At 39.1% G+C, this 17,618-nt stretch overlaps 1 protein-coding gene across 9 annotated transcripts in view; it reads right to left on the reverse strand.

Moving 5' to 3' along the window:
- The window catches only part of LOC110972062 (diacylglycerol kinase beta), a 134,495-nt gene that overhangs the window by 30,915 nt on the left and 85,962 nt on the right, over positions 1-17,618 (reverse strand). For all 9 annotated transcript variants that reach the window (XM_051958715.1, XM_051958716.1, XM_051958719.1 and 6 more), the window contains 2 exons: positions 8,602-8,666; positions 3,653-3,743 (listed from right to left, as the gene is read on the reverse strand). In XM_051958715.1, the coding sequence (XP_051814675.1) occupies positions 3,653-3,743; positions 8,602-8,666 (156 nt within the window). The remainder of the gene's footprint in view (positions 1-3,652; positions 3,744-8,601; positions 8,667-17,618) is intronic.

Here is a 17,618-nt window from a genome sequence, read left to right on the forward strand (position 1 = left end):
TATTCTGACTGGTTTAGGTTTGATTTTGGTCCTGGTTTTAGACCTTTTTAGGACTGGTTTGGACTGGTATCAGACTGTCTTGGGCAAGTCTTTTTTTTTTTTTACCCCAAGAACACCAAACCTACCATCCAGCATGGTGGTGGCAGTATCATGCTCTGTGGAACTGGAGCTTTCCACAAAGTAAATGGAATAATGAAGGAGGAGGATCACCTCCACATTCTTCAGGAAAACCTAAAACCATCAGCAGAAGGTTGATCTTGGACACAGTTGGATGTTTCAACCAGACAATGAGTCCAAACACACATCAGACGTGGTAAAGAAATTGTTCCATCAGGTTTGTGTCCTGAAGTCGTCAAGACGAACCTGGAAAAAACACCCTTGAAGCTGTTTCTGCTGTTTGAGGCAGAACTTTCTGTATGTGATATTGAACTTCAGGATGATTAGATTCACTGTAAGCAGAACCATGAATGGAGGTTCTACATGTTCAGAGAGAAGAAGCTGCTGGACGGAACAGCTAGAACAGGATGTGTTCTGTTGGAGGATTTATTCAGCAGCAGCAGCAGTAATAAAGTGTGAGCAGCTAACAGACATAAATTAATTCCATTAGGCTCTGAATTATTCTGTCTCAGCTCGTTAGTATTCAGCAATAATTCACACACAGTGAGAATGTCAACAACACTTCAGTGACTCAGTGTTTACAGCTGATTAGTGCTGAGTCAGAGCTGGACTTTACTGCAGGAATACAGTATGAAACAAACCACAGAGGAATCTGAAGAGAGCCTCAACACTGACGAACAGTTGATGATCAGCTGAGGAAAAGCTGAGGAACAACTGAAGAATGGCTGTGGAACAACTGAGGATCAAATGAGGAACAGTTGAGGAACAACGGCGGAACAATTGAGGAACAACTAAGGAACAGCTGAGGAACAGCTGAGGAACAACTAAGGAACAACTAAGGAACAGCTGAGGAACAGCTGAGGAACAACGGTGGAACAACTGAGGAACAACTGAGCAACTGAGGAACAACTGAGCAACAACTGAGGAACAACTAAGGAACAACGGTGGAACAACCGAGGAACAGCTGGGCAACAACTGAGGAACAGCTGAGCAACAATAAAATATAATAAAATTATATTATGCATTTTTTTCTAAAGCACTGCGCTGCAGTAAAGAAATAAAATCAATGAACAATTATTTTTTATTAATTTCTATTTTTTTTTACAAATAATAATTCTTTCTTTTATAGTGCATGAATGTAAAATTACCCTTTTTTAAAATATAGTTTTCTGTTATTTTCCCAGTTTTACATTATTGCACCTTATTTTAACCTGATTTTTGTCTTCTTTACTTTCAGATTTTTTTCAATTTTTTTTACCGGATCCTCAGTTTGAGTGCAGCAGGAATCCTAAATATAATAATAACAATAATAATATATTTTATTAAGGATGAATCAGATGAATTCCTGTAAACTTTGGTTCTCAGACAGATTGAGATGTTTGAAGGCCGCAGAGAGAAAACATCTTTTCTTTAACTGCCCACAGTCACGACTCGACGATGTCCCTGATATTTAATCTGCAGAATAACTCTGATCCACTGCACAAAACACTGAAAAAGCAGAAATAATCACAGAAATAATCACAGAAATACAGGTGGAAGCTCCAATTAGTTCAGTTTGAGGCAGAAATATTTGAATCTAGCAGCAAAAGAGGGAACATAAATAAAAGTGCAACTTAAAACCTGAAAATATAATTATATATAAAATGTATGGAAAATAAAGACAACTTATGCTGATTCTCATAGCATAAAGTAATGCTGTTTTTCTGTTAAATGTTGTAAAGAGAGAAATACTGAGAGTAACTTACTATTTATGAATTTGATGTGAATGTTTTTTATAGTTAACGTGTAAATTAGACTTTCTCTGTGATTTTATTCATTATTATCTGCAATCTGACAAAACTATGGAATTATAAAATGTGTAAAATAACAGTAAACCTTAAAACAACAACAACAAAAACAGTTAAGTTTAAAAAATGTCAGAAAACATTTTTTTAAGCAGTGATCTGCAAAAACAAACAAACAAAACAGACTGAAAACCTCTGTCTGGGCTCCAGAATAATATATTTATAAAAACATTTGCTCAACAAACAAAACAAAAATAACTACTTAAAATGTACGTAAATAAATTATAATTAAAAACTAATTCTTTAGTTGTCAAACAACAAAACACTATTAGTAAAATATAGATTTCTGATGTGATGTAAGTTAAAATCAGTGATTTTTCAAGTTCATCTGTGATTTAATAAAGCAGGAAAAATCTGTCAAATATCAGGAAAACTTAAAAATAGTTTTTTAAAACATTAATTTTACTGCAAACAAACTAAATACACAAAAATGTAAAAATAAAAAAGTGTGAAAAGAAGAATAAATTTTTGTGAAATCATATTTTGCTCCTGAATAAAATACAAAAAACAGTTTATAGTCAAATATTGGAAAAGAAATTATCATTCTGTAAAAAACTAAAACATTATTTACAGCTTTGACCTGTTGTCTTTTACTTTATCTATTTACAGTCAACGTGGAATACTTTTTGTAGTTTTTTGTAGTTTTAATTCGTTTTGTGAATTTTTCACGAGTTTGTGCATTTTTGTGTGTTTATGAGTTTTTGTGCATTGTTTTGTGTGTTTCTCTGAGCTTTTGTGTATTTAATGTGTGCTTTATGTTGTATGTTGGCGCATCTTTTTGTGTTTTTGTGTGTCTTTTGTGAGTTTTATGTGTGTTTTAGTGTGTTGTGGGGAGGTTTAATGTGCGTTTCTGTGAGTTTCGAGTATTTTTGTGTGTTTTGTTGGAGTCCTGCTGCTTTATTCTCCAGACGACACACTGTGCAGCTGGTAGGTTTGTGTAAAGGTGAGTTTATGTGTGTTTTATTTTGTGTGTGTGTGTGTGTGTGTGTGTGTATACTTGTTTCTGCTATACCGGTGGGGACTTTGACCTGACTATTTGCTATAAAGGTGGGGACTTGTCTTACGGTGGGGACCTAAAATGAGGTCCCCACGGGTGGCAACACCGTTTTCTTGGCCATATTGTTGTGAATAAAAAAATGTAAAAGTGCAAAAACGTTTGTTTAGGGTTAGGCATTGATTTGGTGATGGTTAAGGTTAGGGTTAGGGTAAGGGTTAGGAGTTAGATATGAATGGGAGTCAATGGTAAGTCCCCACCGGTACAGAAAAACAAACATGTGTGTGTGTGTGTGTGTGTGTGTGTGTGTGTGTGTGTGTGTGTGTGTGTGTGAGACAGAACGAGGCGATCATTTTCTCTCTGCAGCATTAATCTGATGGTTTTCTATGAATAGAAACCAGAAAATGTTCTGAGCAGAACCTAGGAGACGTTCTGCTGGTTCCTACAGTAGAACCTAGGAGACGTTCTGCTGGTTCCTACAGTAGAACCTTGGAGACGTTCTGCTGGTTCCTACAGTAGAACCTAGGAGACGTTCTGCTGGTTCCTACAGTAGAACCTAGGAGACGTTCTGCTGGTTCCTACAGTAGAACCTTGGAGACGTTCTGCTGGTTTCTACAGTAGAACCTAGGAGACGTTCTGCTGGTTCCTACAGTAGAACCTAGGAGACGTTCTGCTGGTTCCTACAGTAGAACCTCACCTCCACCTCGATGCACTCGTTGAGCTTCTTGCAGGTGGCTGAGATGGTCTCTGTGGTTCCAAACTCAAAGTACCACAGTTTGTTCTTCATCCTGGAGGAACCAGAGGACAGAGGGTTAGAACGTCTGACAGCTCAGGACGCCGCCGGTCATGTGACCCTCAGGTCACGTGACCCTCAGGTCATGTGACCCTCAGGTCGAAGCTGATTGGGTCCCTGAAGCTGAATACCGGAGAAGATAAACATGATGTTAGAAAAACAACAGCAGAAGGTCACCTCTGATCATCGACCTCCAAAACGTCCAGCAGAGGAGACCTGCTGATGGATGACGACAACACAAAAACACACACGGATGAATGGACTTGCTCTTATATAGCGCTTTCCTACTCATCAGAGGACTCAAAGCTCTTACACAACAATTGCTTCCATTCACCCATACGCTCACACATTCTCACTCTGGGGCGGACGGAAGCGTGGCTGCCAATCTGCGCCTACGGCCCCTCCGACCACCACCAACATTCACACGCCAGTGAAGAGCACTGGAGGCAAGGTGGGTTAAGTGTCTTGCCCGAGGACACAACAGCACATGACTAGGCGAGAGCGGGAATCGAACCGCCGACCCTTCGATCATTGGACGACCCGCTCTACCACCTGAGCCACAGCCGCCCCAAAAACATACACATAAAATACACCAAAACACACATAAACACACACCAAAACACACGTAAATACACAAAACACACATAAATACACAAAGACACACATAAATACACCAAACACACACAACACAAAAACACACATAAATACACAAAACCCACATAAATACACCAAAACCCACATAAATACAAACAAAAACACACATAAATACACCAAAACCCACATAAATACAAACAAAACACACATAAATACACAAAAACACACATAAATACACAAAAACACATAAATACAAACAAAAACTCACAAATAAACACAAATACAAACACACACACACATAAATACAAAAATACACATAAGTACACAAAAACACATAAAACATTCATAAAATTTTAATCCTTAACATTTATGAGTTTTTCTTTCAATAATGTGAAACATCTGTAAAAATATTTGTTGTGATTTTAAATCAAACAAAAAAACAAAAAAATAAATGAAAGAAAAAAGCAACGAAAAAGAAAAAATAGAGGTTTACTATTTATTTAAAAATTATTTTAATTCCTTACATCCTTTTTCTTTCCAACAACAGTTATTATATTTATGTCAGATTTATTACATTTGTAAAGGATTTTAATACAGTAAAAATAAAATGAATAAAAAGATTTTAATGGAGATGTTATTTACAGTTTGAATTTATTATTTTATTATAGATTTTATGTGTAGTTAAAGAAACAGGACAGATGGGTTCCGTAAACTGTTGAAACATGTTTAATTTTTTACAGTGTAGAGCAGAACCAGGTTAAATTTGAACATTTAGTTTGAACTATTCCAGTTTATTTTTCTCCAGCAGATAAAGAACAGAGATGATCAGAAATAATATCTATAATAATAAATAGAGAGCCAGCAGCAGCTCCACTGGAGACCAGACGTGAGATTAAAGCTCATTAAAGCTTTTAGGTTCTCTCACATCCGTCGTTTTTTGGAGGGAAACGTGGGAATACCGGCGGAAGGCTTAGGAAGCTCCACAGAGGAGCCCTGAACTGAGTTAATGAGGGTTTTTAGTCCGTCTCAGGGGAAGCAGATTAACAGCTTCATTAATTATGATCTGAAGACTAACAAACACAAATACATTCAGAAAGTTTAACAGAATAATGACAGAGATGTCAGTGGATCTGCTGAAACTCTGGATGAGATAAAAACACCACAGATGGATGGAAACATGAGCAGAAGAACCTCAGAGCGGCCTGGAGGAACATTTGTTCTGATGGAAGCAGAAAAACAGTTTAGACCAGGAGAGTCCAACTAGTCTGAGTTCCACATCCAGTAAAACCAGTAAAAAACAGTAAAATGACAGCAGAATAACCGATAACCACAGCTCCTCATGGTTCCTAAATGTTCCCATTTAAGGAATTGTCTTTTTACTAAACATCATGAAAAACCTGAAACTTATCAAGAAAAATAGATTCAGTTTCATCCACATTCATCCTCAGTTTATCATTTCCACATCACAACTTCCAGATCACAGAGTGTCTACAAAGGAACACAACATTTAGTCACCTGGAGCTGAACCATGGAGGATTTACTGGAGGATCACAACCACAAAGGAAGACAAAAAACAACATAAACAAGACAAAATATTACAAAAATAAGACGTAAAACGACAGAAAAATGAGACAACGCAAAACAAAAAACGAGACAAAAAAACACAGTGACAAGAACGAGAAACAAAATGACAAAAACGTGAGACAAAAACAAAAACAACAAATATTACAAAAATGTGACACAAAATCACAAGAAATGTTCAAGTGACAAAAGCAAGACAAAAAAGACAAAAAACAAGCCTAAATATTACAAAACAAGAAAGAAAACGACAAAAGATAAGATGAACAACACGAAACCAAACAAAAACGAGACCAAAAATTACAAAAAACAGAAACAAAATGACAAAAATGGATGGAACACAAAAAGAAAACATAAAACGACAAAAGCGAGAAACAAAACAAGAAAACATGAAAAATTACAAAATGAGACACAAAATGACAAAAATGAGACAAACAACATGAAAATAAACAAAAGAGACAAAATTAGACAAAAAAGTTACAAAGCGACAAAAAAGGGACAAACGACGCAAAAATGACAAAAAAGAAACAAACAGCACAAAAATAGACAAAAACAAGCGAGACAAAAAGAAACAGAAAACGACAAAAGCTGTTTTTATGCGTATTTCTGGTTTAATTTTACGTTTCTGACTGATATTTTTTAAATAATTAATAACTTCTGGTCCTACCGAGCAGATCTATTAACGAGCAGATCTATTAACGAACAGATCTATTAACGAGCAGATCTATTACGAACAGATCTATTAACGAGTAGATCTATTAACGAGCAGATCTATTAACGAGCAGATCTATTAACGAGCAGATCTATTAACGAACAGATCTATTAACGAGTAGATCTATTAACGAGCAGATCTATTAACGAGCAGATCTATTAACGAACAGATCTATTAACGAGTAGATCTATTAACGAGCAGATCTATTAACGAGCAGATCTATTAAGGAGCAGATCTATTAAGGAGCAGATCTATTAAGGAGCAGATCTATTAACGAGCAGATCTATAAATGAGTAAATCTTCACTGATTAGATCTTCCAAATCCTCCAGACTGCTGCTGAAAAGTTCCACAAGAAAAGCGACAGAAAGAGAAGCTGAGGACTTTGTGTTTCTTCTGTATGGAGGAGGACTCCGGTTTCTGATGTGGTTCTGGCTGGAGAACTCCAGAACGTCGGTGAGGAACCGTCAGCAGCTGGAGCTTCTGCTGCAAGACACATCCAGACTGTGAAGGATTCTGAGTGTCACTTAGAACAATGGAGCTCTGATAGGGTTCTTCATGCAGCCCTGGGCCTCCTCAGAAGGTCAGAGGTTCTGCTCGGTTCCTTTCAGCCCAAATCGCTGTGGAGACGATCGGCTGCCAAAACGTCCGTCAGAACACAAAGGAACAGCGGCGTCCGTCTGTCAGCTCAGAGAGCAAGAAGCTAAAGAGATGTTTACTGACAACAGGAATGTTTAGAGGAACTGGAGCTCCAGTGGGACCAGAGGAGAAGATCTGGTGATCATTTAGAAGAAAAAGACTGGAGACGTCCTGCTGTTTTCTGTTATTTCTATTATTACCACCAGCAGTGGTTGGTCTGTGCAGCTTCATGGAGACTAAACAAGAAGAAACACTGAAGCACCAAAGAAAGACCCAAAGAAAAGAACATCCTCAAAGTTCAGGAATAAAACTAAAGCCTGCTGCAGGTTTGAAACACCAGTTATCTTTAACAACAAACAAACAAACAAACAAACAAACAAACAAAGAGAAACAACGCTAATGAGCCAGAAACCAAAAAAATAAAAAATCGTGATTCTCAAAGTTCAGCTCCATCAAACTGAGCTCCTGATATTTCATCCAAACCACTTCATCCTTCATGTCTCATTACAAAGACAAGAAAAGATGAGATGAAACGTGACAAGATGAGATAAGATGAGATGTGATAAGGCTAGATGAGATGAGATAAGATCAGAAAAGATGAGATAAGAGTGATGAGATGAGATAAGGCAAGATGAAATTAGATGTGATGAGGTGAGAAGATAACATAAGATGAGATAAGATCAGATAGCATGAAATAAGCTGTGATAAGAGGAAATGAGATGATCAGGCTCTAGTATTGATCTGATCAGGTTCTGGTATTGATCTGATCAGGTTCTAATATTGATCTGATCAGGTTCTAGTATTGATCTGATCAGGCTCTAGTATTGATCTGATCAGGTTCTGGTATTGATCTGATCAGGTTCTAGTATTGATCTGATCAGGCTCTGGTATTGATCTGATCAGGTTCTAGTATTGATCTGATCAGGCTCTAGTATTGATCTGATCAGGTTCTGGTATTGATCTGATCAGGTTCTAATATTGATCTGATCAGGTTCTGGTATTGATCTGATCAGGTTCTAGTATTGATCTGATCAGGCTCTGGTATTGATCTGATCAGGTTCTAATATTGATCTGATCAGGTTCTAGTATTGATCTGATCAGGTTCTAATATTGATCTGATCAGGTTCTAGTATTGATCTGATCAGGTTCTAGTATTGATCTGATCAGGCTCTAGTATTGATCTGATCAGGTTCTGGTATTGATCTGATCAGGTTCTAATATTGATCTGATCAGGTTCTGGTTCTGATCTTGGGGTGAACCTGGTTCCAGATCAATCAGCTGTCCATTGGTCTGTTTTTACCTAACAGGAAGTAGAAGGTTTCCTCCACTGACCTGCTGTTGAACTTCTCCGGGTGTTTTTCTCTCATCAGGTGGAAGCGATGAGCGATGGAGGCGTCCTGCAGGTAACCAGAGGAGACGGTGTTACCTGTATGACATCAGCATGACATCACAGTGACAAAATTCGAGTACATTTTTCACCATGTCTTCAGAGCATTTCTGTTTTTCTTGTCTGTAGTTTTAATAAACCATCTCAGTTGAAGCTGATGATCATCAGATAACTCTTTTCTGTCCCTTTCTAAACCAAACACCAACTCTTTCTGGTTCCAGTTCTTCAGGTGTCAGCATTTACTGCTGCTGTTTGGTCACAATGACAATGAGAACATCTGCTTTACTGTAGAACTGACACACAAACATGATCCTTCAGAGAAAACAACATTCAGATTAATCAGGAATGAAAATTATCTTGATTTAGACAATACAGATTGACAGATTCCTCCAGCTGGCAGACCTGCACAGGGTCACAACACAAATTAGACACAAAATGACAAAAAGGAGACCAAAACAGACACAAAATGCCAAAACAACACCAAAAAGAGACACAAAATGAAAAAAACGAGAGAAAAAAAGACACGAATGACAAAATGAGACCAAAAAGACACGAATGACAAAAACGAGACCAAAAAACACATAAAATGACAAAAAACATGAAAAAACAAGACAAAACAAGACAAAATGACAGAAAAAAGACCAAACGTGTCCAAAAAACCCCTAAATGATACAAACTAAACACAGAACGACAAAAAAACCCAACAAAATGTGACAGAAAACAACAAGAGGAGACAACGAGAGACTGAAAAGAAGATCCATTTTTTTCTACGATTTATGCACAAAAAAAGATTAATCTGAGAAAACAACGGCTAGATTAATGATCTGTATTTAGGTCATCTAGGTTCTATATTTATGAGTCTATAGGTTCCTCCAGCTGACAGATCTGCACAAAAACACTAATTCAAGATGATCCAGCAGCATTTCCACAGTAAACCTCCAGACAGGAAGTCTCTAGACGACGTTCTCAACCTTCTCCTCCTTCCTCTGACCTCCAGGAGGTTAGAGATGTTCATGAGTCTCCTCCCTCTGACCTCCAGACCAGCAGCTGTCAGCACATAATCAATAATCAATAGCAGACCTCTTCCATGAACCAACCAGAAGCTGACAGCTCAGCCTCTAACTGTGGCTATCTGTAGAAGATCTCATCAATGACACCATTTAGAAGATCAGACAACTCTGGACCAACTCATTCTGATCACATGTGAGAAACGGGAAATTATCTGAGCTTTAAATCTGTTCTTCTACCAAACAGCTTCACTAACCTGACAGAAATAAACAGTTTGCACCAGATTCTGTAAAAAACTAGACTCCTGCACTCAGTCCAACCTGGAAATATACAATTATTAGTGACGTTGTTGGTGCTAGAGCTTCATCAAGCAGTTAGTTTGGTCCAAAGATGAAGATTTAGCCCTGAAACGTCAAAAATTATTTATTTTTACACTTTAGAACGTGTGCAGAAGTCTGTAAACGAGCCCTCTCAGAATGTAAACTTTGTGTCCTTTAAAAATTAATTTAAAATTAATCGTTTTCACCCAAAACAAGGTGAAAAAAACACAACATTCTCTGCTCCTCACCACAACCAACAACAACAACTGACTGAGCTGTGACAAAGAGTCATGTGACTAAAATGAGAGAGTCTTCAGGTTGAACTGCAGGCAGTGTTTCCTCAGAGAGACTGAGAGGAAAACCAAGAAATAAAGTCAGCAGAAACAGAGAACAGAGGAGCAGGCTGTTGGAGATCCATCCAGCATGGAGGAACATCTACAGATGATGAGCAGAGGAGAAATTAAAGTCTGGAGATAGAAAAATATCAACAGGATGAGGAGGTAAAACGACAAGAAAGAGACAAGAAATCACATAAATATGACAAAATATAACAAAAACAACACGAAACATGACAGAAATGAGACCAGAATAGCACAGAGAACACATAAAACAACAAAACAAGACACAAAACAACAAAACAAGACACAAACTAATTACAACAAGACACAAAACAACAAAAACAAGACACAAACAACAAAACAAGACACAAACTAATTACAACAAGACATAAACAACAAAAACAAGACACAAAACAACAAAAACAAGACAAACTAATTACAACAAGACACAAAACAACAAAAAGCAGATATACTCAGAGCCTGTAGAGGACATAAACATCTTCAGAATCAGAATCACTTTATTCATCCCTGAAGGGAAATTCAGTTGTCAGGGTTCTTATGTTTAATTTTGAATTGAATAGCCTGACTGCTGATGGCAAGAAAGATTTCCTAAATCTTTCGGTCTTGCAGTGCAGGGATAGGAGCTGTCCACTGATGCTTCGTTGTTCATTGAGGCAGATGTGAAGTGGATGATCCATGTTTGTCAGAATGGCCTCCATCTTGCTCAGTGCCCGTCTCTCCACCTCATCCTCCAATGTGTTCATTGTGATTCCAACCACAGAGCAGCTTTTTTAATCAGTTTGTTCAGACATCTTGCATCCTTCTGTTTTATGCTGCCTCCCAGCAGACTGCAGCATAAAACAGGACACCTGCTACCACAGACTGATAAAACATCTGCAGCATCTTACTGCACATGTCTAGTGATCGAAGTCTTCTGAGGCAATAAAGTCGGCTCTGGCCCTTTTTGTAGATGAAGTCTACGTTTGTAGACCAGTCCAACTTATTATCATGGTGGACACCTAAATATTTATATGATGTCACCATCTCCATGTCCACAAGTGTTCACTGGAAGAAGAGGGGGTTTGGATCTGTGGAAATCTATGATCATTTCCTTTGTCTTTGAGGCGTTGAGTAGCAGCAGTTTTTGTGACTCCAGTCACTGAAGGCACTTATCAGATCAGTGAGAGGAGACAACATTAGCTCCAGAGTTTAACATCTGGTGGACGAGTTGATTCCAGATCTGGTTGATTATTCTGAAATATTTCTTCAAAGAAGTGACTTTTATTTGTTGTGTTTACTGGTCCTGATCTCACACTGATGGACTGCCAGTTGTTTGTTGTCTTATGTTGTGTTCTTGTTGTTCTGTTGTTGTTCTTTGTGTTCAGGGAAGCAGACCATGATTAGCTGCTAGCTAACAGTGCTAGCATTAGCTTCAACACAAAGTAAAGTCTTCAGTAGAATGAGGAACACCTCCATGGTGCAGATGTTTATTATCGGTTTCCTGCTGGTGTCTCCAGAGCAGGACAGTAGATGTTATCATCTCCCAGCCTTCGTTCCATCTCCACCATCCATCAGATCTGCTGTGACGTGAGCTCCATGCTGAGCTGCTTTGGCTGCTCAGCTGGTTAGTGTCTGGAGAAGACAGGATGTGTCCTCAGGCTTCGCTCTGCTCAGGATCAGGCTGAGGTCACACCAGCGTTATCCATCTCTGCTAGAGATCCTCTGGTCAGATGACCTGAGCTGGTCCACCTCATTAAACTCCACCCGGCTGCTTTTAACCCTCTGGACTCCAAGTTTATGAGTTTTAATCACAATCTAAAGTCCTGCAGCTCTGAACAGAACAACAAGAAGAACTGAGTAGGACCAGAGAAACCTGGAATCAACACGTCCAACGTTTCTCTCATTTACATCTTCATCATCATCATCGTTCTGTGAAACTCCTGTGGTCATTTGTGTGACTTTTCTGGTTGTGTCTTTTTTGACCGTTTCACATCATATTTTAAAATCTTTCTTTTCATTTAGATTTTTTTGGTGTCTTTTTTCGGCTCCATCATGTCTTTCTGACTGTTTCACATCATATTTGGAAACTTTTATGTCTTTTTCTGGCTGTTTTGCATCACATTTCAGCTGCTTCAAACCTTTTTCTTGTTGTTTCCAGCACATTTAGGATGTTTTCCATCTTTTTGGAGTTGTTTGGGTCATTTTCTATCATTCTGTGAGCCTCCTGTGGTCATTTTATGTGACAGTTTGCTTCACATTCAGTCCATTTACATCATTTGTAGTCATTTTTTTAATTAGTTTTTTTAACTTGTGTTTTCAGGCTTTTTGTGTCACCTTTCAGTTATCTTCTGTCTTTTTTGAATGTTTCACGTCATACTTTGGTTCTTTTATATCTTTTGTGGCCAGTTTGCATCACATTTCAGTCCATTTATATTATTTGTAGATGTTTTACTTTATTTGTAGTAGTTTTGCATCATATTTAGGTTGTTTGACATCTTTTTGTGGTCATTTTGTATCATTTTTCCGCTACATCGTGTCTTTTTTTGACCGCTTCACATCATATTTTGGTCCTTTTACCTCGTCACTGGTTGTTTTGTGTCACATTTCAGCTGCTTCATGGACCTTTGTTGTCATTTTGCATCAGATTCATGTCATTTCACTGTCTTGCTTCCTTTAGTGCCTCATCAGTATCTCACTACTCTGACAAGCAGATTTAATCTCATGTAGATCTATCTGTTGATATCTTTCATCAAACATCCAAACATCAGGAAAATATTCAAGATGTCTGGTAAAACTGTGTTTAAATTATGTACAATCACTGACATGGTTATTTTTCTGGTATTTTGTTGTGTTTTTTGGCTGCTGGATCATTTTATTGTGGGATCTGAGTCTCGTTTGTAATGAAACAGAGATTTTTCTACTTTTAGCTGTGACTGATTGAACCAGGTGTGATGAAAGCGAGGATGTCTGCAGATGTTTCTGAATGAGGAGGATGAAGATGGACAGTCCGTCTGTCCACCTGTCCGTCTGTCCACCTGTCTGTCTGTCTGTCCACCTGTCTGTCTGTCTGTCTGTCTGTCTGTCTGTCCATCTGTCTGTCTGTCCACCTGTCCGTCTGTCTGTCCACCTGTCTGTCTGTCTGTCCATCTGTCTGTCTGTCACTGGAATCTCTAGAATAACCGCTACCATTCCCAGGCTCATAATTGGCATTCCTGGGCTGGTCACTAGCATTTCCAGGCTAGCAACTAGCAATCTTGGGCTAGCAATTGGCATTTCTAGGCTAACAACCAAAGTTCCGGGGCTACAAACTAAGCTAGCATTTCTAGTCTAGAAACTACAATTCCTAGGCTAGCAAATTCAGAAAACTTCATTTGTCCCCAGGGGGCAAATAAAAAGGCACGTAGAGCAGTCAGTGCAACGATGACATAACAAAAAATAGGGACAAGTATATATACAAATCTAGAACAAGTAACATAAGAATAAAAATTTGAAAAAGAGAGAAAAAAACACAAAAACACAATTTGATTGTGAAAATGGCATTTTTAGGCTAACAAGTAGCCTGCATAGGCTAACAACTGGCATATAAAGGCTAGCTATTAGCAGCCCGTGGCCAGCAAGTAGCATTGATAGACTAACAGCTGTCATTCTTAGACTAGCAACTAGCAGGACTGCTAGTTGCTAGTCCAGGAATTACAGCTGTTAGTCCATTAATGCTAGCCCAGGCATGAATGGACCAGGACTGGGCTAGTAACTGGAATTCCACAATTACTAGGATAGCAAGTAGCATTCCTGGACAAGCAACTGGAATTCTAAAGTAACAACTGGCCTTCTTAGCCTAGTTCCTAGAATCTCCAGGCTAATCCCTAGCATCTCCAGGCTAGTCACTACCATTCCAGGCCAACAAATAGCATTGCAGGGATTTCAAACACACTTGAAATCGAGGGAAATGACTACGAGCAAAACATGAATCTACTGCAATCAATCAATGCACAAGTATGGCCCACGTAGCCTACATAAGAAGATGTTTTTTGGTTTTATTCTCTTGCATGTCAGACAGACAGATGGACAGACAGACAGGTAAACAGGTGAATCACAGCCTCCTCTCCTTCCACCCTGAGCCCATAAAGCCGCAGCTGGACGTCCTCAACGAGTCCAGATCTGAGCGCTTCAGCGAATATCAGCTCCTAAAATAACCGGACCAGAACCCGACACCAGAACCCGACACCTGAAGCTGCAGAGCTCCGACCGACGCCAAGGTTACACAGATCCCCTCTGGTTCTGGAGCAGGACGACCACAGCAGCTCCCAAAAAACATGTTTAATGTCACGAATCTGCCCTGAGCCATCGGCCGTCGCTGACCAGAACACGACAACAAACCCGCCGGGAACCATGGGGGACATCTGGCCCATGGTCCCGGTGAAGGTGGTCCTGATCTTGCCGTTTGAAGTTTTGCTCGTGGACTTAAAAACGAGAGAAAAACAAGCGAAAACAACAGAAACAGCAGAATGTCACCTCGGTGCAGCCTCTGGCATCTGCTGTTAGCGGCTAGGCTAGCTTAATGTCACTCAGAATGTCAGGGAGGCGTCACATCCCATAATACTGTCACACAGAGGAACATAAACATCCCATAATACTGTCACACAGAGGAACATGACATCCCATAATACTGTCACAAAGAGGAACATAAACATCGCTGACTTAAAGTGGTTTAAATATGATCCCTGAAGAACACTTCTACCAAAACAAATCAAACCTTATTCAATAACACTCTGAATTACAATCATTCTCTACATGCTTTTCTGCTTCTGTCTCCTTTTTCTCTGCAAACTAAAGTCCTGCAGCTCCATGGAAACACAACCACAAGAAGGAGAGAGAACTCAGGACCTATGTTAAAATGCACAACCACAAAGAGACACAAAATAATCTCAAAGGGGCACAACACTACAACAAAGAGATGCAAAGTGACCAGAAAAAGACTTAAAAGTTAAAAAAACACATGAAACTCACCAAAACAACAGCACAGAGAAACAAAATGGCCACAGAGAAACAGAAAACAACCACAAAAAGACAAAACGCAACTACAGAGGTGCAAAATCATAACAACAAAAACACAAAACAACCACAACAGATGCTAAATGACCAAAAAGTAACACAAAAGTACAACAAAAACATGGAATACTATGACAAGAAGATGCTAAGTTATGACAAAGGGATAGAAAATATGACAAAGAGACGGAAAGCTACCACTAAAAGACACAACACCACGCAGAAATACAACTAAATCACAAAATGACCACAAAGAGACACAAAACTACTACTAAAACTACCACAAAGTGAGGCAAAATATCCTAAAAACAACACAAAACTACCACAAAAAGATGAAACCTGCCATAAGGACACACTAAAGTCAGCCAAAGCGAATAAATGACCACAATGTGACACAAAACTACAACAAAAAGACAAAAAACAATCACAAAAAAAACAAAACTACCACAAACAGATGAAAGTCACTATAAACACCATAAACAGATGTAAACAACAGCAGCACCAACAGGACATGAGCTCCATAAGCTACCAGACAGTGAAATTATGTTTAGTCCTGCAGGTGTGTGCTCTAAACCAGAGGCTTCACATTGTGTGTTTGTGGCTCCACATGTCCACCATGTGTGTGTCTGTACAGCAGCCAGGTGTCACTCAGCACGGCTGTTCATTACCGTGGTAACCTGGCCTGAACCTGGCAACGTTCACTTCCTGTCACCGATACTTCCTGTGACCTTCAGCTGGAGCCAGATCAGCAGACCCACACAGGCTGGAACTACACAACATCATACGCCACTACACAACACTATACAACTCTATACAACATTATACACATCTACACAACACTATACACCTTTAAAAAACACTACACAACTCTACACAACGCTCACTTCCTGTCACCGATACTTCCTGTGACCTTCAGCTGGAGCCAGATCAGCAGACCCACACAGGCTGGAACTACACAACATTGTACACTTCTACACAACACTTCTACACAAAGACACAAAACTACAACTAAGAGACTCAAAACGTCAACAGAGACACAACTGGAATAAAACAACAACTTCTCCATCCGTGTGGTCTCATCTGCTGCTCTTAAAGGCTCCTCTGATAGAAACTGACCCTCTGGATTCTCTGATCAGTTGTTGGAGCTTCTGACTGAGTCTCAGCTGATTCTGTTTCTTTAGAACAAACTTTAAGAACAACTCATCTGAGAAACGAGAACAAAATGTCTGAGAAACGAGAACAACTTGTCCTCTATGATCTGAGAAGCCTTCAGTCTGATGTTTTATGAAGCTTCTAAACTAGAAACTAAAAGATGGAGGAATAAAATCTGCTTCTTTTTTTTCTTCTTCTTTTTCTTTTAAAATCTGCTTCTATTTCATTTCTACCAGACGAGGCTGGAGGCTCCACCGACCGTTAACACTGGAGTCCTGTTGCACCGCACACACATCTCTATGTTCACACATCTCCACGTGCACACACATTTCCACGTGCACACTTCCTCATTGAAACCTGAGCAGCGTCTTTAATGCTGCTGACATGGTGTGATTTCCTCTCTCAGATTCCTGGAGGATTCTTTCCAGGCTGGAGGTCAACCAAGCACCAACCTGGACCTGGATCTGGACTAAGTGTAGACCTGGATCTGGACTAACTGTAGACCTGGATCTGGATTAAGTGTAGACCTGGATCTGGACTAACTGTAGACCTGGATCTGGACTAAGTGTAGACCTGGATCTGGACTAAGTGTAGACCTGGATCTGGACTAAGTGTAGACCTGGATCTAGACTAAGTGTAGACCTGGATCTGGATTAACTGTAGACCTGGATCTGGACTAACTGTAGACCTGGATCTGGACTGACCGTAGACCTGGATCTGGACTGACCGTAGACCTGCTGCTGGATCTGAAAGCAGGTTTATTAATAACCCTAAAGAATGATCTGATGTTCAAATGTCCAACTGTCCTTGAACGTGTCGTCTGTTTAAAATCAAACCTGAACTTTAAATCTAGAAAATGTAGAAAAATCTCTTTATTCCAAATGTCTGAATTTAAAAAATCCACCAAAAATAAGCAGATTCTGTAAAAAATGAAAAATTCTGCACTCGTCATATTTACACATTATATTTACAGTCTGCTGTTAATCCTGCATGTGCAGAAAACATCCAAAATGTGATGCAAAACAGCCACAAAAAGATGTAAAAGGACCAAAATATAAGTAAAACTGCCAAAAAGACATAACATAGCTGAAAAGTGGC

Source organism: Acanthochromis polyacanthus, chromosome 14, assembly GCF_021347895.1.
Source record: "Acanthochromis polyacanthus isolate Apoly-LR-REF ecotype Palm Island chromosome 14, KAUST_Apoly_ChrSc, whole genome shotgun sequence".
In the NCBI taxonomy this organism is placed as follows: Eukaryota; Metazoa; Chordata; class Actinopteri; family Pomacentridae; genus Acanthochromis; species Acanthochromis polyacanthus.